The sequence below is a fragment of the Esox lucius genome, chromosome 11, assembly GCF_011004845.1.
Source record: "Esox lucius isolate fEsoLuc1 chromosome 11, fEsoLuc1.pri, whole genome shotgun sequence".
Taxonomy (NCBI): domain Eukaryota; kingdom Metazoa; phylum Chordata; class Actinopteri; order Esociformes; family Esocidae; genus Esox; species Esox lucius.
The window spans coordinates 4,267,163-4,287,692 of record NC_047579.1 but is presented as its reverse complement, the minus strand read 5'-3'; the positions used below and the strand labels follow the sequence as shown (position 1 = coordinate 4,287,692).

Below are 20,530 nucleotides of genomic sequence, written 5' to 3'. Positions count from 1 at the left end.
TCTCTTTAGACTACTTCAACAAATTGACCACTAGAATGCCAAAGGTCAGCAAGGCTGTAATTGGTGCAAATCGAGGATTCTTTGATGACATTTTGAAGGACAATCATTTTCAGTTAAATATGTCGTTTTCAATGAAAACATACATGAAATGTGTTTGAACAGGAAATATAGCAAAATTAATAGGATATATGGTCATTAACTGACCATATTTCCTTTTCATTTTGCTATATTTTCTTAGGAACTATGGTTATTGACTGACCAAAACCAGGTTATTGTGAGTTTTTATATTTTATTTGTCCCCCTCAAAGATTTCAGTTTGTTTTTCAATTGTTCATGTTATAGTTCACATTAAAGGTGGAAAAAGGTCTGACATGAGTTATCTTTGTCTCTTTCTTTTACATCACAATAACCTGCATTTTAACAGGGGTGTGTAGACATTTTATATCCACTGTAGCAGAAGTGATGCTATTTGACCAGAAAAAAAACGACATACAAGGTTTTGGACCTCACTCTCAACATTGATGGTTGCCCTATTACACCAAATAAATTTGTTTAGAACCTTGTTGATAACAACATTTTACGCATATCCAAAACAGCACACTTTCCACAATTACAGAATTAGACAGCAAAGAATATGAAAAATGTGTCCATGCATGGGTTCCATCTAGATTAGAATATTGTTTCCGTCCTTTTCAGCTGCTTAGACTCTACTGTTAAAAGCCCACCGTTTGAGCTAAGATCTTAATCAAATTGAATGTGTAATGAATGACTTTGAGGATATATAAAGCTGGATAGCAGTCAGTCATTTTGTGTCTCTCTGCCTGGTTGGTTGGATGCTGACTGGAAGAGCAATGGGCTTTTGGGGATTGCTGTTTGCAGTTCTATCTGTCCATGATGCTGCAGGTGAGGTCAATGAAATTTTACTTCAGAGATTCTTGAATGTCAGGCAGACAAACTTGCTTTATTTTACTAATGGGTCTACCTACGTTTTATTGCAATCTATGTTTTGAGTTTTTTTGAGTGGCTTTCCAATTTCTCATTGATAGCTAAGTTAGTACTGAGTATGTCAGGTGAAATAAAAAACATTTGGAGGTTCCAGTAGAGATACAAACTGTGACTCCTTCACCCTTCATCCTCCCTCCCCAGGGCTGTTTGTGCCCCAGGCTCGAAGCTCAATCATAGGGGGCGAAGAAGCTTACAAGGGCAAATGGCCGTGGATGGCCTACCTGAAGACCAGTTCTGCTGAGGGAAACACCTTGAATTGTGGCGGTTCTCTCCTTAATGAAGACTGGGTGCTCACTGCAGCACACTGTGTGGACCCGTAGGTGTCTTTGTTTGTCTTTTTAAACCAATGTATAAACAAAAAGGCCCTTTATTGATAATGTTTGTGTTTTTGTTTGTCTGTCTGAATGAATTAGCGATGACGTTGTTCCAGAGAAGTCCTACGTTTTGCTGGGCGTACACAGCCTAGAGGAGCTGGAGGACCCCGATGTGGTTGTTCGAGCCATATCACAAGTTGTCATTCACCCTGACTATAAGTTCTTGAGTAACGGTCCTGTAAATGACATTGCCTTGGTGAAGGTCAATCAGAGTGTGGCCTTGACAAAACTGGTTGGGCGTGTAAAACTGCCAGAAACTGATGACAATTTCAGCTCTGCGTCTGAGTGCTGGGTGACTGGCTGGGGTGAAACCACGGATGGCGGTAAGCTGTAGCACTGCAAAAACCTCATTTAACACACATATGACTATCTGGTCCTGCTACATTCCTGTATTCCAGGTCTCCTTCCACACATTTTATTGTATTCTCTCAATCCCGTACTTTATTTTCTAGACCCATGTTGACATTCTCCCTGTCAATATATTACTCATTCTATCCCTGTCCTTCACTGTCATGTCATCCAGCACCACGCGATGGGATTCTGCAGCAGCTGAATATACCCATTGTTAGTAAGAAGGATTGCCTCAAAGTGTACCCGCACCTTTCCTCCAACTTCATGTGTGCTGGAGACAGGAAGGGTGGGATGGACACCTGTGTGGTAAGGCATGATTTCAAGGAACACACTGCTGTGGAAAAGTATTTTATGCATGCATGCACACACAGTCTTACGTGTGTTTTGTCTTGTCAACTTTTCAGGGGGACGCTGGTGGGCCATTGGTGTGTGTCTCTGCTGGTGAGTTTCTCCAGGTGGGAATCATAGGTTTTAGGCCTTCCTGTACTACAAGACCCTACCCTGGACTCTACACCCGGGTGGCCAGCTACCTGGACTTCATCAAAGGGACTATTAACCCTGTCACCAAGGCTTTTGCTAAGGCCTAAGTAGTCTTGTTTTTCACATGAAACAGTCACATTTCTTTTAATCTATTTTTCACAGCTGAATAGAAAGAAAAAAAAATTGTGATTACTTTATGGACATTGATTTCCTTACACTATATCAAAGAAAAATATATGGCAGCAACTCATGCATTGTTCTAGTTTACTTTTTGTAGCTACATTTTAGTCCTAAAGGATTATGACAAGAAGCACATGCATTGATCTCATAGATAAAATGAGGCTTTTATTCATCTATTTATAGGCTTGACTGTGACTTTAATCCTCTGATGATCCTTTAATAAACTCTGCAAGCATCAAGCTGTGTTTGTGTGTCTGTTGTTTAAACTGCATTTATGTGTGGCTAAATTATATGGTAAACCTTAAAATAGTGTCTACAAGTGATTTTGCTTTTCTTTCAAAAATGTGACCAAAATCTTTTAACGGTAGTGTATGTTGTAAAATTTATTCCATATAGCCTTTTTGTTGTTGTTGAAATAATTTCTAAAAGTACTTCTTTAGATGAAAACCTAGAGTGCTCATCTTATAATATCATTAGCATATTTATCCATATCCCTCAGGCCCAATATCTGCAGTATGTACCACAGCCAACCTACGTCAACCAACCCCAGACCCAATCCCAATTACCCACACACCCCAGCCCTGTTACATGCACAATATTCATAATTTGTCTGAAGTTAAATATCAACCAAATACATTTACACAGTTCACTAGGTACACCACCCCACAGGGAGGCCTCATGCAAGCAAATACAAGCAAAATGATGGGGCGTAGAATGACTTAACTGAAAGCACAACTTGCATAACCCTGCCCTCAAAAAGTCTCAAGAGCTTTGCAGATCTGGAATCAGCAACAAATCACACTACTCAATGAAAAAGGAAGGAAAAAAAACATCAGCTTTGAGAGATTACGCTACTGAAGGAGATATTTATCTGCAGTATATAGCACAACCAACCTACGTCAGCCAACCCCAGACCCAATCACAATTACCCACACACCCCAGCCCTGTTACATGCACAATTTTCAAATATCAGCATTGAGAGATTACACTACTGAAGGAGATATTTAAGCTAAAGTGAGTAGATAAAGCATTTCCAAAAATTTACTTACAGCACACAGAATGGTGAAAAGTTCTCACTACACAAACCAATATATATTTTACTAATTTATGTATCCAGATTCCATCTTTCAATGGTTATCGTTTTTTATTTTTTATTATCAATGCAAAAGACACTTCAGAGCCCAGAGATTTCTTTGTATGTTCCAACCTTACTAGAGAGTTTTTCCTTGCCACTCAGCTTCAATACCTTGTTGTTGTTTGCTTTTTGGGGTTTCAGGCTGGGTGTAAAACCACTTTGTGACCACTGCTTATGAGAAAATGGGCTTTATAAAATACAATTAATTGATTAATTGACTAGACCATCAGTTCGGCCCAGTGTGACCCCGAACACAAAATACTCAAAAGTAATACATTCACTAACTTCAAACACATGTAACATCTCATATCACAGAACAGTAACCAAGCAGTTACAACGAAACCTGTTCTGGCAATGGGTTGTTAAGCAAGGCTGGATCAAAAAACCCAAAATGTGTTCAGTCCTCTTATTCAAATTGAGTGGTTTGTAACACAGCACTTTGTATTTCATCAGCAATCCAGACAAGCAGCCTGCTGGCACTGGAACTGGTAATCAGATTGAATGTGGCATTGATACCACATTATATCGATATCATCTGAGCATGCACTCCAATAAAGGTGAGCACCAGTCAGTCATTTTGTGTCTGTCTATAAAAGAGTTGTCTGGTTGGCTGCGTGCTCACACAAATAGCTATGGGCTTTTTGGGACAACTGTTTTTAGTTCTGTTGGTTTGTGAGGCCGCAGGTGAGCTCAAGACAACTACAGTTTCATTAGTTAAGTAATTAATACATGTTTTGTATTGAAATGTATTTCTTTTGACGTGTAGAATGGTTCATGGTTATTGTATTATTTACATCGGATACAAAAAAAGGTTAATTCTTGATGTTCTCCACTGTTTTGTTCCCCAGGGTCATCTGTGCCCAGGGCTCGAAGTGCTATTGTCGGGGGACAGGATGCTCCCGAGGGCAGTTGGCTATGGATGGCCTACCTGAAGATCGCAGGTGAAATAAAGGCCTGTGGCGGTTCTCTCCTTAATGAGGAGTGGGTGCTCACTGCGGCACACTGTGTGAAGTAAGTTTCTTCATATGTGTGAAGGCAGTGGAACCCATGAACTTGTGTGGATTGCGACTATTGAGGATGTGTCAAGATTAAAACAAAGTTCACAGAGTTGGAAGACATGCAGTAATGCGTAGGTCTAGCTGTATATGTTAATTATTCTCTCTCCTCGTTAAGGAGGAAAACACAATATACAAATATGTTGAGTTTTAATAACAGAATGACAAGGTACAATGAAATGTTTGTGAAACTTTATGTAATGGTAGGTGTTTCAAAATGTATTAAGGGGTGTATCACAAGAAAAATTCATTTAATCCCTCATTCATGCTCTTGAAGCAAAGTATTGTTTTTCATTCCTTAATTAATGAGCATTTGATCCCTGAAAAAAATGTAAACCCTGAAATGAAAAGTATTTATAAACATGCAGGATGAACAGCATAAAAAAAAATAAAACAGCCAAAAAATATCCTGAAAAGTACAAAATCCATTCAGTTTTGGGGAGGGTGTAGTTGTAGATTGGTTGTTTAAATTTGCTAGATCAGCCAAAGGTTGTTGAGCCGCAAATTTCTGGCAGTTTTGTGATAAGCTATGAAGGCCAACTAAAGCAAAGGAATTTGTGTGGTAGTGTCTGGGCTGACCTGACAATAACTAAAACAGTAATTGTCTCTCCTCCTCCAAAGAAATGGCTCAAGTTGAACCAACACATATTTTTTTATAACAAGACAAATTTATGGTGCTTTATGGCAGGCCATTAATAATGGTTCTTTATGAAATTGGTTTTAGGTAGACTTCAATCAATCAATCAAATGTATTTATAAAGCCCTTTTTCCATCAGCAGTTTTACAAAATACCCAGCCTTAAACCCCAAGGAGCAAATGGACAAGGGCAGGGACAACACGGGGGAGGGGGAGGTGGCAGCACAGTGGCAGCTAAAATCCTCTGGTATCGTCTTGATCTGCAACACAACCAGGAGGACTTTGGACAGGGACAGCAATGGGTCTTTCAAGCCTGGTACTCCTCAGGTGTGGGCCAAGACCTCAAGTCCTCCTAAGTTTTAAATTTAGAAAATGCATTCCTTAGATCTACAGGGATTTGTAGTGGAGAAGGAGAACTGACCCGACATCCCCAGCACAATAATATAGCAGCGTAAGACCTTGGGGCTGAGAGAGACTTGAATATGAATGGTTGATCCTTTTAGAACCATTTCAATAGGTTCTAGGAAGATCCAATATTGGTTTTATGTACACCAGAGTTGTAAGGGTTCTAGCAAGATCTCATATTGTTTCTAGATAGACCTGGATTTGAATGGTTCCAGTGGGATCCCAAATTAGATCTTAGCAAATCCTTTTATAAATGATTCTAGTGAAATCCAATATTCAGAATGGTAGTGGTTCTAGCAAGATCAAATACATTAGACAACTTTATTATATGTCTAATTTGAGAAACAGACACCTCACAGGTCCACAACTGGCAGCTTAATAAAAAGAAAATATGTATACTGTTATTGTTTTCTAAAGATACAAACTAGCCATGGAGTGATTGGAGTCATTGTTTTGTTACATGTAGGCTGTATAGTTATTAGTTAGCCATCTACAGTAATCTTTGTACAAGAGTACACTTTAGTTCTGTTAATAAATGTTCACTTGTCCATGTAATTTCAGCATAAATTTTATGGCTGAGGTTAAAGTTGCATTCCTGCTGTTTAAATTGTATAATGGTTAAAGACACATTCTGCCACATAGAAAACCACAGCTTGAAACCAGCCATGGACAATAACATTCATCCCTTCTAATTTCGGGCCGGCTGAACTAGGTTTGCCTGGTTCCTTTTCTGGTTCATATCCATGTTCACAACAGCTAGTTATTGAGTTTCAGATACCATATATGGTTACCAGAATAGTGTCTTTCTCAACTCCAAAATTAAGAAAATGTATATGGCTACGTATCTTTAGATACATTTTATAGAATACATTTAATTTAATGTTATTTTTTGTATTGTCCTGCTTGTGCAAATGTATACAGATTCAGACGACATGGTGGTTAACACAGTAGTGAGATTAGTTTAAAGTAACCCATTTGTGAAAGTTTCAACAATTGATACCACTGTCAATTACCTCAGGTTTGGCAGCACTCAACCCAGCTGACTTCATTGTCACACCATGTGCAGGAACATGGTAAACTACTGTGTAACAAACTCATTCGCGATCCATGTTATTGGTGGCCTGTCCTGATTGGAGCCATCTAGGAAAACGTCCCTGGTTAGCTCTCTGGAATTAAAATGCAGAAAATATTTCAAGTATCAGAATTGCCAAATGGCTTCCAAAGATTTATTTATGAGCATCCTACAATACAGTGATGTATTGTAGGATAACCACTGGATAAAAAACCATGCCCATGGTCAGAATGTGTTGCACTGCATAACGGTACTGTTCCGGCTACAACATGGCCTCCTATAGATGAATGTGAAATAAAGTTATGAAATGTCTTGTAAATGTTCCTTTACACATAAATGTCCTGTAATTATCCAGAGATGATCAACTACTAAGAAGTTGAGAAGGATCTGTATGAAATTGACTATGTTTTCTGTTTTTTTTGTCTCTGAATGAAGAAACATTACTCGGGAGTCATCCTACGTTTATCTGGGCGTCCACAGCGTGAAGTACTTAAGGGAGCAACAAGCGTTTAATCGAACCATGTCACACATTGTTGTTCACCCAAAATATGAAAAATATGACAATGACATCGCCCTTATAAAGCTGAATCCTCCTGTCTACTTCACACCCCTGGTTAAAAAAATTGATCTTCCTGAACCAAAGGACGTATTCAACGAAACATCTGAATGCTGGGTGACAGGCTGGGGTAATGTCGGAGAAAACAGTAAGTTACAGCATCTCATATATACACTATTAAATATATAAATGGTACTCAGGTGCATATATTACTTAATCTCTGTTTTGATAATATTAAAAACATAATATTAAATAGATCAAATACCAAACACACATATGATATGTCAGAGGCCCTGGTAGATGGGGCAGGACTGAGGGGCCCCTGCATAGGTTGTGGAGGGACCCTGGTATGGGTTGTTGAGGGACCCTGGTAGTCAGGGGCACTTGATGTGCTGTGCTCTGCATTTTCAAGGGCTATTGCTCTATCTACATTTCACAGTAGATTGCCCTAAAGGCTTTGGACCTTTATCAGCCATCGGGGTGGCTTGTAGCCTGAGGCCCCTAATGGTCAGAGGCTCCCGGTCCCCGGCCTCATTTGCCTGGTCCACAATCCGGCCAGGTCATTTGCTTGCCCCATATATTGTTTCACTTAATGAAGAGAAATTGTTGAATTTTTTTTTAAAAAAGGCCTCATCACAGTCAACTGAAAATAAAGGAATTCTGGATTCATGTTCAAGACTGGTCATTAGAGAGAGTCATATTGTGTGACCTTACAGGCAATGCTCAATCAATTAAAAACATGATTCTTCTCCTGGGGAAAACATACAATTTCAAAACTGCATTGGTGGTTGCCTTGAGCTGATTCAGATTCAACAGTTTCTAATATCTCGTAAAGAATCATCATAAGACTATAAATATACTGCTGCTGGTAATAAAAAATTTTTAGTTAAGTGGGAAAGATGGTTGCCTCTTTAGAATCGAGAGGAATGGAACTAAATATATTACCAGAATAAAATTAGGGTGCGTATAAATGAGTGTGTATGTGTACATACATATGTGTGTATTCGTGAATGTCAATTATGGATTAAATCCCCCTGAGATTCCACAGGTAATCTCGGGAAGATACATCTTTTCATTATACAAGTGTGTCTGAACAGGCAACATGTTTTGTCGCTGCACACCTAGTTTTTGTAGTCCGGTGGTGGTTTTGACTCGTGCTCTGGGGGACTTTGGATGCTGAGGCATGTGGGGGGTGCACCGTTTTCTATTGTAACAGTAAATACAGGTTATGGAGCAACATATGCAACCATCCAGACGTCTTTTTCAGGGACGGCCTAGCTTATTTCAGCAAGACAATGCCAAACCACATTCTTTGCATGGCTCTGCTTGCAGTCCAGACATCACCTATTGAAAACAGAAAAATACAATAAAGGAGACCCTGAACTGTTGAGCAGCTGAAATCCTCTATCAAGCAAGAATGGAAAGCATTTGACTTTCAGAAAAACAGCAATTGATCTCATCATTTCACAAACGCTGAATTGAAAAACACTCAAAAATGCTTACAGAGTACTGTTAAAAGAAGAGGAGAGGCAACACAGTAGTAAACAAGCCCTTCCAGCGAAGGTGGTCAAAGTCACTGCATGAACACCAAACCCAACTCGTGGCCTCCAGCAGGAAACCAAAGAACCCTTCGTGACAGATTCCGATGGCAGCGCTACCCCTAGGCAGCAAAATGAAACCCAACTCCAGGAGGAAGACGAAAACCCCCATAACCCAACAGAAAAGCACGCTAGCCCATGCAATTCATGGACTACAGGGAAAATGACTACGCTAAGGAAGAGGTCTGGCAGACCCAAAACCAGAACAGAACCAGAAGACAAGTTTCTTAGAGTCAACAGCTTGTGTGATTGGGGACTCACAGGACAACAGCTTCAAGCTCAGCTTAACACTGTTCAAAGTAGGTCTCAGTTTCAGCTTAACACTGGTCAAAGTAGGTCTCAGTTTCAGCTTAACACTGGTCAAAGTAGGTCTCAGTTTCAGCTTAACACTGGTCAAAGTAGGTTTCAGTTTCAGCTTAACACTGGTCCAAGTAGGTCTCAGTTTCAGCTTAACACTGGTCCAAGTAGGTCTCAGTTTCAACTTAACACTGGTCAAAGTAAGTCTCAGTTTCAGCTTAACACTGGTCAAAGTAGGTCTCAGTTTCAACTGTGAAGACTTCCAGCTGCAGCTTTGACAGGTCAAGTGGTAGTAAGAAAGCAAAAATTTGAATATGTTGATACCTACCAATATCTTGGTATTTGATTTGCTCACTTGTTTCAGACCCACATCCGCCACCGTTATACCATTACGCCATCCACTTTGAAACCAGTACAGCCTACAGCACTTATCACTGATCGTCACGCTGGTAAAATGGCCAGACTCACTTGTACCAGCAAGTCCCTCTTAGGCAAATCTCCCCTGTACCTCAGCTGGAACTGTGGAACATGCCTGGTAAAACCCAAAAGTATTCTTCCTGCCTGCAAAAATCTCCCAAGGATCAATTTGCAGAATTTAGATATACCTTTTGTTCACCAGCTCTCCTACAGTTAGACACAACATCTATGCCAGTAAGCTATTTTGATGTCTTACCAGATGAAAGCCTCAGTTCTAATGAAGACATAAACATTGGCATCCAGAGTTTGCTAAACATAATTGCAACTTTGATTGGAACTGGGTTGTATGGTCTGATAGATATGACAAAAGTCACATTTTGCCACCAGAAAAGTAGTCCCCACTGTGAGGTATGATGGCGAGGGCCAATGTCTCTGAAAGTCCTGGAGAGATGATGTATGTGTGAATGGTCTCAGATGCCTTGATGTGTTCTCCCTCCTCATCAAATATTCTAGTCAAAAACTACTGTTATCTTGGCAAGAGGAGGGTGAACTTTGTACTAATTGCAGGGGTACCAATAATTGGGCCATATATTCAATTACCATGCTTTGGTTAGAGCAGACCTTTACACAGAATGCCTATTCTGCCAGGGTTTCTCTGATTCTCTACCTGTTTATATCTAGCCTTAATTAAAATGATTTTAATGAAAAAAATATAATTTGTGTTTGTCTAGGTCCTAACATACTTTCAGAGCATCTATTTGAACAAAAATAAATGTATTCTTTATCCTGAAATAAAATGTGGAATGTTATTTTTATATCCCCCCTGTACTAATGACCCTGCTTTTTTTCTTTCTGCCATTCTCCAGTACCGTTGGCTGGTAACTCAAACCTACAGGAGCTCGAAGTGCCCATTCTCAACCAGACTGTCTGCCTGGACAAGAATCCTAAACTAACCTCCAACATGATCTGCGCAGGGTTCTTGCAGGGAGGAAAGGACACCTGTCAGGTAATGCATCAATTCTACAAGCACGGTTTTCCCTACACATACCCTTTGGTAAATAGCCACTCCCTAAAACATAATGGAAAGGAGCTGTAGAGGGTTTAACTGCGATGAACAAAAAAAAACAACAACTAAAAATCGATAATTCCACAACACAAAAGTAAACACTGCCATTGTATCCACTGACAATAGTAGGGGTGAGAGAAGATTGTGATGCGCCTGACCATCTGGGCTGTGGCTCATAGTGCTTGGAGGAGAGAGAAAGAGAGAACTAAATAAATTGGTGATCAGACCAAATTGATCAATAAATATGAAAAAAATGTAAATCCCCTCTATTCTTTACTTCAGATTTTGAATTGTTTAAATAGGGCATGTTCTTTTTACCATTCCTAGCTTTGTGCTTTAGTTGATTACACCACCTCAGACAAGCCGCAGAAGTGGGTAAATTACGTTTATTAGACAATGCCACAAGAGCTGCCTTTGACTTTCATAAATTCTGGGTATAATATCAGCCTGATATCTTACATAAACCTATTTCCTGTTAATGTACAAAAACATAATTGGGTCCTATAAGTGAAAAAAACTTCCTAATTTTGTATGATGTTACTATCCTAGGCAGTGAAACACCATGCAAAAAATATTAACAGACATTCACATACAGTGGGGTGAACAAGTATTTGATACACTGCTGAATATGCAAGTTTTTCATACTTACAAAGCATGTAGAGGGTTTTTTATCATTGGTACACTTCAATTGTGAGAGACGGAATCTAAAACAAAAATCCAGAAAATCACATTGTATGATTTTTAAATAATACATTTTCATTTTATTGCATGACAGTCCCCTCCAAGAACTGCCACCTTAACGTGGTGGAGGGGTTTGAGTACCCGAGTGACCCTAGGAGCTATGTTGTCTGGGGCTATATGCCCCTGGTAGGGTCTCCCAAGGCAAACAGGTCTTAGGCGACGGGTCAGACTAAGAGCGGTTCAAAACCCCCTTCATGAAGAAAAACATTTTGAGTACCGTGACGTCGCCCGGTATGGCGCAGCCGGGGCCCCACCCTGGAGCCAGGCCCGGGGTTGGGGCTCGTATGCGAGCGCCTGGTGGCCGGGCCTTCCCCCATGGGGCCCGGCCGGGCTCAGCCCGAACGGGCGACGTGGGGCCGCCCTCCCGTGGGCTCACCACCCACAGGAGGGACCATAAGGGGCCGGTGCGAAGAGGATCGGGCGGCAGTCGAAGGCAGGGGCCTAGACAACCCGATCTCTGGACACGGAAACTGGCTCAAGGGACGTGGAATGTCACCTCGCTGGCGGGGAAGGAGCCTGAGTTGGTGCGTGAGGTTGAGAGGTTCCGATTAGAGGTAGTCGGGATCACCTCTACGCACGGCTTGGGCTCTGGAACCACACTCCTTGAGAGAGGATGGACTCTTCACCACTCTGGAGTTGCCCATGGTGAGAGGCGGCGGGCTGGTGTGGGTTTGCTCATAGCTCCCCAGCTCTGCCGCCATGTGTTGGAGTTTACCCCGGTGAACGAGAGGGTCGTTTCCCTGCGCCTACGGGTCGGGGATAGGTCTCTCACTGTTGTTTGTGCCTACGGGCCGAACGGCAGTGCAGAGTACCCGACCTTCTTGGAGTCTCTGGGAGGGGTGCTGGAAAGTGCTCCGACTGGGACTCTATTGTTCTACTGGGGGACTTCAACGCCCACGTTGGCAACGACAGTGACACCTGGAGGGGCGTGATTGGGAGGAACGGCCCCCCGAATCTGAACCCGAGTGGTGTTCAATTATTGGACTTCTGTGCTAGTCACAGTTTGTCCATAACGAACACCATGTTCAAGCATAAGGGTGTCCATCAGTGCACGTGGCACCAGGACACCCTAGGCCGCAGGTCGATGATCGACTTTGTTGTCGTCTCATCTGACCTGCGGCCGTATGTCTTGGACACTCGGGTGAAGAGAGGGGCGGAGCTGTCAACTGATCACCACCTGGTGGTGAGTTGGATCCGATGGCGGGGGAGGAAGCTGGACAGACTCGGCAGGCCCAAGCGTACTGTAAGGGTCTGCTGGGAACGTCTGGCCGAGTCTCCTGTCAGAGAGATCTTTAACTCCCACCTCCGGCAGAGTTTCGACTGGATCCCGAGGGAGGTTGGAGATATTGAGTCCGAGTGGACCATGTTCTCCACCGCCATTGTTGAAGCGGCCGCTGGGAGCTGTGGCTGTAAGGTCTCCGGTGCCTGTCGAGGCGGCAATCCCCGAACCCGGTGGTGGACACCGGAAGTAAGGGATGCCGTCAAGCTGAAGAAGGAGTCCTATCAGGCCTGGTTGGCTTGTGGGACTCCTGAGGCAGCTGACGGGTACCGACAGGCCAAGCGGGCTGCAGCCCGGGTGGTTGTGGAGGCAAAAACTCGGGCCTGGGAGGAGTTCGGTGAGGCCATGGAGAAGGACTATCGGCTGGCCTCGAAGAGATTCTGGCAAACCATCCGGCGCCTCAGGAGAGGGAAACAGTGCCCTACCAACGCTGTTTACAGTAGAGGTGGGCAGCTGTTGACCTCAACTGAGGATGTCGTCGGGCGGTGGAAGGAGTACTTCGAGGATCTCCTCAATCCCGCTGACATGTCTTCCATTGAGGAAGCAGAGGATGAGGGCTCAGAGGTGGACTCGTCCATCACCCGGGCTGAAGTCACAGAGGTGGTCAAGAAACTCCTCGGTGGCAAGGCACCGGGGGTGGATGAGATCCGCCCTGAGTACCTCAAGTCTCTGGATGTTGTGGGGCTGTCTTGGTTGACACGCCTGTGCAACATCGCGTGGCGGTCGGGGACAGTGCCTCTGGGGTGGTGGTCCCTCTTTTTAAGAAGGGGGACCGGAGGGTGTGTTCCAACTATAGGGGGATCACACTTCTCAGCCTCCCCGGGAAAGTCTACGCCAGGGTTCTGGAGAGGAGAATACGGCCGATAGTAGAACCTCGGATTCAGGAGGAACAGTGTAGTTTTCGTCCGGGCCGTGGAACACTGGACCAGCTCTATACCCTCTACGGGGTGTTGGAGGGTTCATGGGAGTTTGCCCAACCAATCCACATGTGTTTTGTGGATTTGGAGAAAGCATTCGACTGTGTCCCTCGCGGCATCTTGTGGAGGGTGCTTGGGGAATATGGGGTCCTGGGTCCTTTGCTAAGGGCTGTCAGGTCCCTGTACAACCGAAGCAGGAGCTTGGTCCGCATTGCCGGCAGTAAGTCAGACTTGTTCCCAGTGCATGTTGGACTCCGGCAGGGCTGCCCTTTGTCACCGGTTCTGTTCGTAATTTTTATGGACAGAATTTCTAGGCGCAGCCAGGGGCCGGAGGGTGTCAGGTTTGGGGACCACACAATTTCGTCTCTGCTCTTTGCAGATGATGTTGTCGTGTTGGCCCCTTCTAACCAGGACCTTCAGCATGCACTGGGACGGTTTGCAGCCGAGTGTGAAGCGGTGGGGATGAAAATCAGTACCTCCAAATCTGAGGCCATGGTCCTCAGTCGGAAAAGGGTGGCTTGCCCACTTCAGGTTGGTGGAGAGTGCCTGCCTCAAGTGGAGGAGATAAGTATCTAGGGGTCCTGTTCACGAGTGAGGGAAGGATGGAACGGGAGATTGACAGACGGATCGGTGCAGCTTCTGCAGTAATGCAGTCGATGTATCGGTCTGTCGTGGTGAAGATAGAGCTGAGCCGCAAGGCGAAGCTCTCGATTTACCAGTCAATCTACGTTCCTACTCTCACCTATGGTCATGAGCTTTGGGTCATGACCGAAAGGACAAGATCCCGGATACAGGCGGCCGAAATGAGCTTTCTCCGCAGGGTGGCCGGGCGATCCCTTAGAGATAGGGTGAGAAGCTCGGTCACCCGGGAGGAGCTCAGAGTAGAGCCGCTGCTCCTCCACATCGAGAGGGGTCAGCTGAGGTGGCTTGGGCATCTTTTTCGGATGCCTCCGGAACGCCTTCCTGGGAAGGTGTTCCGGTCCCGTCCCACCGGGAGGAGACCCCGGGGAAGACCTAGGACACGCTGGAGGGACTATGTCTCCCGGCTGGCCTGGGAACGCCTCGGTGTCCCCCCGGAAGAGCTAGAGGAAGTGTCTGGGGAGAGGGAAGTCTGGGCATCCCTGCTTAGACTGCTGCCCCCGCGACCCGGCCCCGGATAAGCGGAAGAAGATGGATGGATGGATGCATGACAGTCAGCGACATGCATTTCTGTGTGCCTAGCCGACATCTTGACAACAGTCAGCGACATGTATGTCTGTGTGCCTAGCCAACATCTTGACATCCAGTCAGCGACATGCATTTCTGTGTGCCTAGCCAACATCTTGACAACAATCTGTATTCGTAGACTATGAGCTTATCTCCCACAGGAAGTGGCACATGTACTAATGGAGGCACTTGCATTCTCATATTTACACTACTTCAACTTCAGTGAAGCGAAACAATTATATTTAAGTGTTCAATGTATGATTATCTACTATGATCAATTTATAAAATGTTGTACTGTTGATTAATACTGTAGATCTTCACTAGTTATAAACACTATGTAGTATGAACAGTTAGTTTGGTCCAGTGCTTTAAGCAACTGGTTCTAGTGCAGATGTAAATCTGCAATATGGGTTTGAATCCGGCCCAATGTTTTTCAGCATATCTAACTCTGTCTTTTCTGTCAAATAAAACCTATACAATGGTTTGATCCACTGCTTTTCCAGCCCCCAGAAGTGGCACATCATGCAGGTACAGTGCATGTGTGGGTATCTGATAGAGTCTGTCGTTGGTCGCTTACTTTCAGTAAGATTTGATTTGATTCAACTTTATTGTCATTGAACAATACGAGTAGTACACCGAAATGCAGTTAGCATCTAACCAGAAGTGCAAAAAGCAGAAGAGGGCAGAAAATGTACAAATATTAAGTATATGTATGTACAAGTGGGAACTGAATAGTTGTGCAATGAGGCAAATGGTAATTCTGAATGTGCAAAAAATAATGCATGTAAAATGGCAATTCTAAATGTACAGTGCAAACTGAAGGGGCAAGGTGGTATGTGCAAATGAAATGCAGGGATAGCACCAATGAGGTTCTCGAGGTAGAAAAGTACAATTGAATGTTCAAACAAAGGATATGTTAGACATTTCTTTACTTTACCACTCAATACAATAAGACAGATTTATAACCGTCACCAGTCTTCATTTTCACTGCATTGAAATACAGGTCACACTTTGTTATATAGCGTTTTGCTGACGTTTGCTAGCTAATTACGGAAACATCAACCAGTGTTTGCAGCTGGCAAGTGTTTGTGTCTACCGTCTGAAAAGCACTCAATGCACGTAGCTAATGTGAGGTTAATCCAGTCAGTTTGTTTTATGTTGGTAGGGTTCACACACGCAATTGCTGAGTTTGCAGAGCTTCAGTAGCGAGCAAACCGATGGCGTAAATTAAAACAATATTACAGCACTGCACTTGGTGTCCCCCTCAGGAATTGCTCTTGAGAAAATGTTATGTAACAGTCCCGTTTATCAGATTTGATTACTAGGCAGGGTCAGGTCTTGACTGAATCAGGTTAATTTCCTGTAAACAGACTATTTGTGGTTTTTCTTGTCCATCTTTTAGGGGGACTCTGGTGGGCCTTTAGTTTGTCTGTCTGATAAGAAGTTTGTCCAGGTGGGAATCACAGGTTCTGGTGAAGGGTGTGCTAAAGAAGATAAACCTGGATACTACATCCGTGTGGCCAGCTACTTGGACTTTATTAAAAAGACTATTAACTCCAATCCTTAGGCATAAGCCATCCTGACTGTTTTGTTCAGCATATGAAAGCAGTCCAATTCTTTCTTTTCTGTTTCTCCTTTTTTTAAACCAAAATCCTGATTGTAAAGTATGTGAGACTATTGTTTCATGGTATAGTTCAACCAAATTACAAATAACCATTTGTATTTAAACATAAACATAAACAATTACATGGGTTTCTATGCATTGATTAGGTTTCTTTGGTTATCTTAATGAAGTTGATCAGTAAAGATTGGGACATGAAGTCCTAAAAACAACAATGTTGTTACTGTTGACTTGCATTGGATTTGAACCACAAATGCAAAAGCTTTGTGGCCAAAACCCAACCATGTATTCATATTGAAATGTGTCTAATAAAATATTTTGTATTTTGACAGAACTATCCTTTTAAAATCATGCACTGACAGGCTCACTTTTTGTATCTTTTCCTGCTCCAATACTCCTAGTAAATTCTCCAAGCATCAACTCTTGTATGTGTATTGTTTAAAATGCTGTTCTATTCAAATGTGTCCTTGAAAGTTGATTGTGGAGTTGTTTAAACTCTTCCCCTGCCTGGGAGATGGATGGGCTGGCTTCAAGGTTGTTACCAGGAATGATCAGACATACTATGTCTGGGATGAGGCCTCTGGGTAACACCTCCCCACGAACATCTGCCATCAGATGTAAAACTCTTGCTCCAGGAGTGGACATGAAGCCAAAAGCCATGGTAGGTCAACCAGTGGAATCAGCCTGATTTGGCATGGGGACAATGTTATCCACTTAGGCATGGAGATGAGAATCACCAATGACCTAGACAAACTATAAGGAAAGAAAGTTAGAGATTTATCCCAATAATAATATAATAATAATATAAATAATAATACTTTTTTTTATACATATATTGTTTTGAAAATAGGTGCACATCCTAAAACCTTCATAGTAAATTCTGAATGGGGGCTGTTAGGTTAAATCTAAATACAACTAATATGGGGCATTACAACTCGGAACTTACATCAAACAACATGCAATATAAAAGAAGATGTATTAAATGATAACAGGACAGGGTACGCAGTACTTAATCAAACCAGTTACTCACCTTTCTACTCACCCTCCTTCCGCCATGGCAGTCTTAAAGTGTATGATGCTTAGGATGGGCACTGTATTCCAAATGTGGCCAAATATTTTACTGCATGGCCGGAGCCAAACTGGTACATTCCTGTCATGACTGAAAAGTCAATATTATTTCCGGCTGTCTTGAACGAGAACATTTGCTTGAAGACAAATATATTAAAGGACTGCACATGGTTTGTCCTGGAGGGGCAAAACCCTTCTGTGTTTTGTTTCTTAGAGGAAATTAGCACTCAGACTGACTCAACTGTACTCAGATGGTATCCCCGGTCAAAATAAGTCAGTAATGTGAGAATGAAGACCTGGGTTTTGGCCCTACGCGACCATCATACAGGGCAGCCATATGCTATAAATTTGTTAACATAGAGATGTCCATGGTGCTTTAAAGACCTCTCTGGGAATATTGCTATGAATACTTTTTAAGAGTTTTATTGTAAATAATCTACATTAGCCAATAAGGAGAAGCTGTGTGTATTCATTTTCAGCCTCTACATTTTGGCAATACAAATCATTCAATCAATCAGAATATTGCTCAGGCAAATTAAATTAACAACATATGCATACCAACATGAATCAAACAGCAACACCAACAAATTGAGAAGAAATTGCCAACCTGATAAAGAAATGAAGCCTCTTCAAAAGTCACTGAAGGAATTTTTTACAGTAATTCAGTACAAATGTAAGCTGTTCCAAGCAGTGTCCAAACAAGGATTGTCTGCAAATGGGGTTGGTCCTACTAACCTGGTACAAACCCTCCCATATTACATATTATTCAAATGAGAGATTTGTGAACGAGATGCTACCTGGCAACTGAAAGGATGATTGGGATATCTATAGCACAAGTACATTTTATAGTCAAATGTATAAAAGTATAAAACTGATGAAAAGTACAAAAGTCATCCGAATGTTTTGTATACATAGAACTGCAAACAGTTCTATAAATGATAAAAGAAACCCAGTCATGAAGCTGAAGTTATAACATTTTACATTTTATAAGAAATGTATCCAAATGCTGAGCAGTGATCTAGATTTTGCATAATTTAGTTCAACTGGTAATTAGACTACATATTGCAGAATAGCTTGGTACTTTGGTACTTGGAATATAATTACATGTTGGTGTTTTCAGTAGTTAAGACATTTTGGCACTGTTCTGATGTAGCTGAAAACTGTAACAGCATAGTTTCTTACAAAGAAAGTATGCAAACATTCCCTTTCTTTCAGTATCACATTCACACATTAAATATTAATTTTAGATTTTCACAGATAAAATACTACAGCTTCATCTCTAAAGGTGGTACAACAGGCTAATGACCAGTTAATATATTGTCATTGACAACTACATTAGATCATTGGCTGAATTGTTAAGTAATCACCAAGTGGTGATAATCACCTCCATTAACAAAAGGAATAAAGGATCTAAAGGCTATTCAGCAATTTGGAATGTGGCCAATGGTATGGGTAGAGTAAAAGGCCAGCAACATTTGCAAATACACAGTGCCCTTTGATTTTTTTGTACATAATCACTCTATAGAGTCTCCTAAACATTTCCTACAATACATTCACTTTGGCATATAGAATAGTTTTTTCTGTATGAGTCAATATGTATTTCATTTCCTTTGAGTTACATTGTGGAAAAAGAGGATGTGGAAATATTGTGAAAAGCAGAGCGCATGTGGCGAAAGACAAAACTTGTAGTCCATTACAACATCTACAAAGACACCATCCATGCTTTCAACATGGAATTAGGCAAAGCTAGACAGATTTTTTTCTCAAATATTATAAACAGAAATCTAAATAATACTCGCATTCTTTTCGCTACTGTCGATAGACTAACAAATCCCCCAAGCCAGATTCCCAGTGAAATGCTCTCAGACAGCAAGTGCAGTGAGTTTGCATTCTTTTTCTCTGAGAAAATCAATAATATCAGAAAGGTGATCAGCACATCCTCGAGTAGTGCTGGGGTCAGACAGATCCAACCACAACCTGAGAAAGTGGTTACTATGTCTGATTTCGAAGAAATTGATTGCAAAGTTTTGGAAGAAACTGTTCAACAACTTAAAACATCAACATGTGCCCTTGACGCACTTCCCACATCTTTTTTCAAAAGTGTGTTAAACTGTTTAGAAGTAGATCTCATAAAAGTGGTAAATGCCTCACTTCTCTCTGGAAGTTTCCCAAACTCCCTGAAAACTGATGTTGTCAAACCCCTCCTGAAAAAGAGCAATCTGGATAAGACCATATTAAACAACTATAGACCGATCTCAAATCTTCCTTTCATAGGCAAGATCATTGAAAAAGTTGTCTTCAATCAGCTGAACAAATTCTTAAGCTCAAACGGATACTTTGACAATTTTCAATCTGGTTTCCGACCGCATCACAGCACAGAGACAGCGCTCATTAAGATAATAAACGATATTCGCTTAAATACTGACTCAGGCAAATTATCAGTGCTGATACTACTTGATCTCAGTGCTGCATTTGACACTGTCGATCACAACATACTTCTAGAAAGGCTGGAAAACTGGGTGGGGCTCTCTGGGATAGTCCTAAAATGGTTCAGGTCATACTTAGAAGCAAGAGGGTATTATGTGAGTATAGGAGACCATAGGTCTGAGTGGACGTCCATGACATGCGGAGTTCCTCAAGGCTCAATTCTTGCGCCACTCCTATTCAACCTGTACATGCTCCCAATGAGCCAAATAATGAGAAAGAACAAAATCTCTTATCACAGCTATGCAGATGACACACAGATCTACTTAGCCCTATCGCCAAACGATTACAGCCCAATTGACTCCCTGCTCCAATGCATTGATGAAATAAATAGTTGGATGTGCCAAAACTTTCTTCAGTTAAACACAGATAAAACTGAAGTTATTGCGTTTGGAAATAAAGATGAAGTTCTCAAGGTGAACGCGTACCTTCTGTTGAAGTATAACACTTCCCCGAGTTGGTTTGTTGGAAAGGAGAATAAAACACCAGGAGTCAGGGCAAATACCGTATTATACGTCCATTTATTACAAAAGCTTTTGGAGACAAGGTGTCGCCGCACAATGTCTAAGGATCAACAGTCAAAACAT

At 42.1% G+C, this 20,530-nt stretch overlaps 2 protein-coding genes across 2 annotated transcripts; both read left to right on the top strand.

The window, feature by feature from the left end:
- Nucleotides 1–796: 796 nt before the first annotated feature.
- On the top strand, nucleotides 797–2,629 carry LOC114840195 (tryptase-2-like). Its single transcript, XM_029123041.2, has 5 exons — nucleotides 797–903; nucleotides 1,147–1,321; nucleotides 1,419–1,702; nucleotides 1,903–2,036; nucleotides 2,135–2,629. Exons 1-5 carry the CDS (start codon nucleotides 834–836, stop codon nucleotides 2,315–2,317), a joined length of 846 nt encoding a protein of 281 aa, XP_028978874.2. The 5' UTR covers nucleotides 797–833; the 3' UTR covers nucleotides 2,318–2,629.
- A 1,501-nt stretch (nucleotides 2,630–4,130) lies between these two features.
- On the top strand, nucleotides 4,131–16,865 carry LOC114840196 (serine protease 30-like). The gene is made up of 5 exons (XM_029123043.2): nucleotides 4,131–4,209; nucleotides 4,374–4,536; nucleotides 7,129–7,397; nucleotides 10,428–10,567; nucleotides 16,173–16,865. The coding sequence occupies exons 1-5, from the start codon at nucleotides 4,158–4,160 to the stop codon at nucleotides 16,335–16,337; spliced, it is 789 nt and encodes a 262-aa protein (XP_028978876.2). The 5' UTR covers nucleotides 4,131–4,157; the 3' UTR covers nucleotides 16,338–16,865.
- Nucleotides 16,866–20,530: the final 3,665 nt, after the last annotated feature.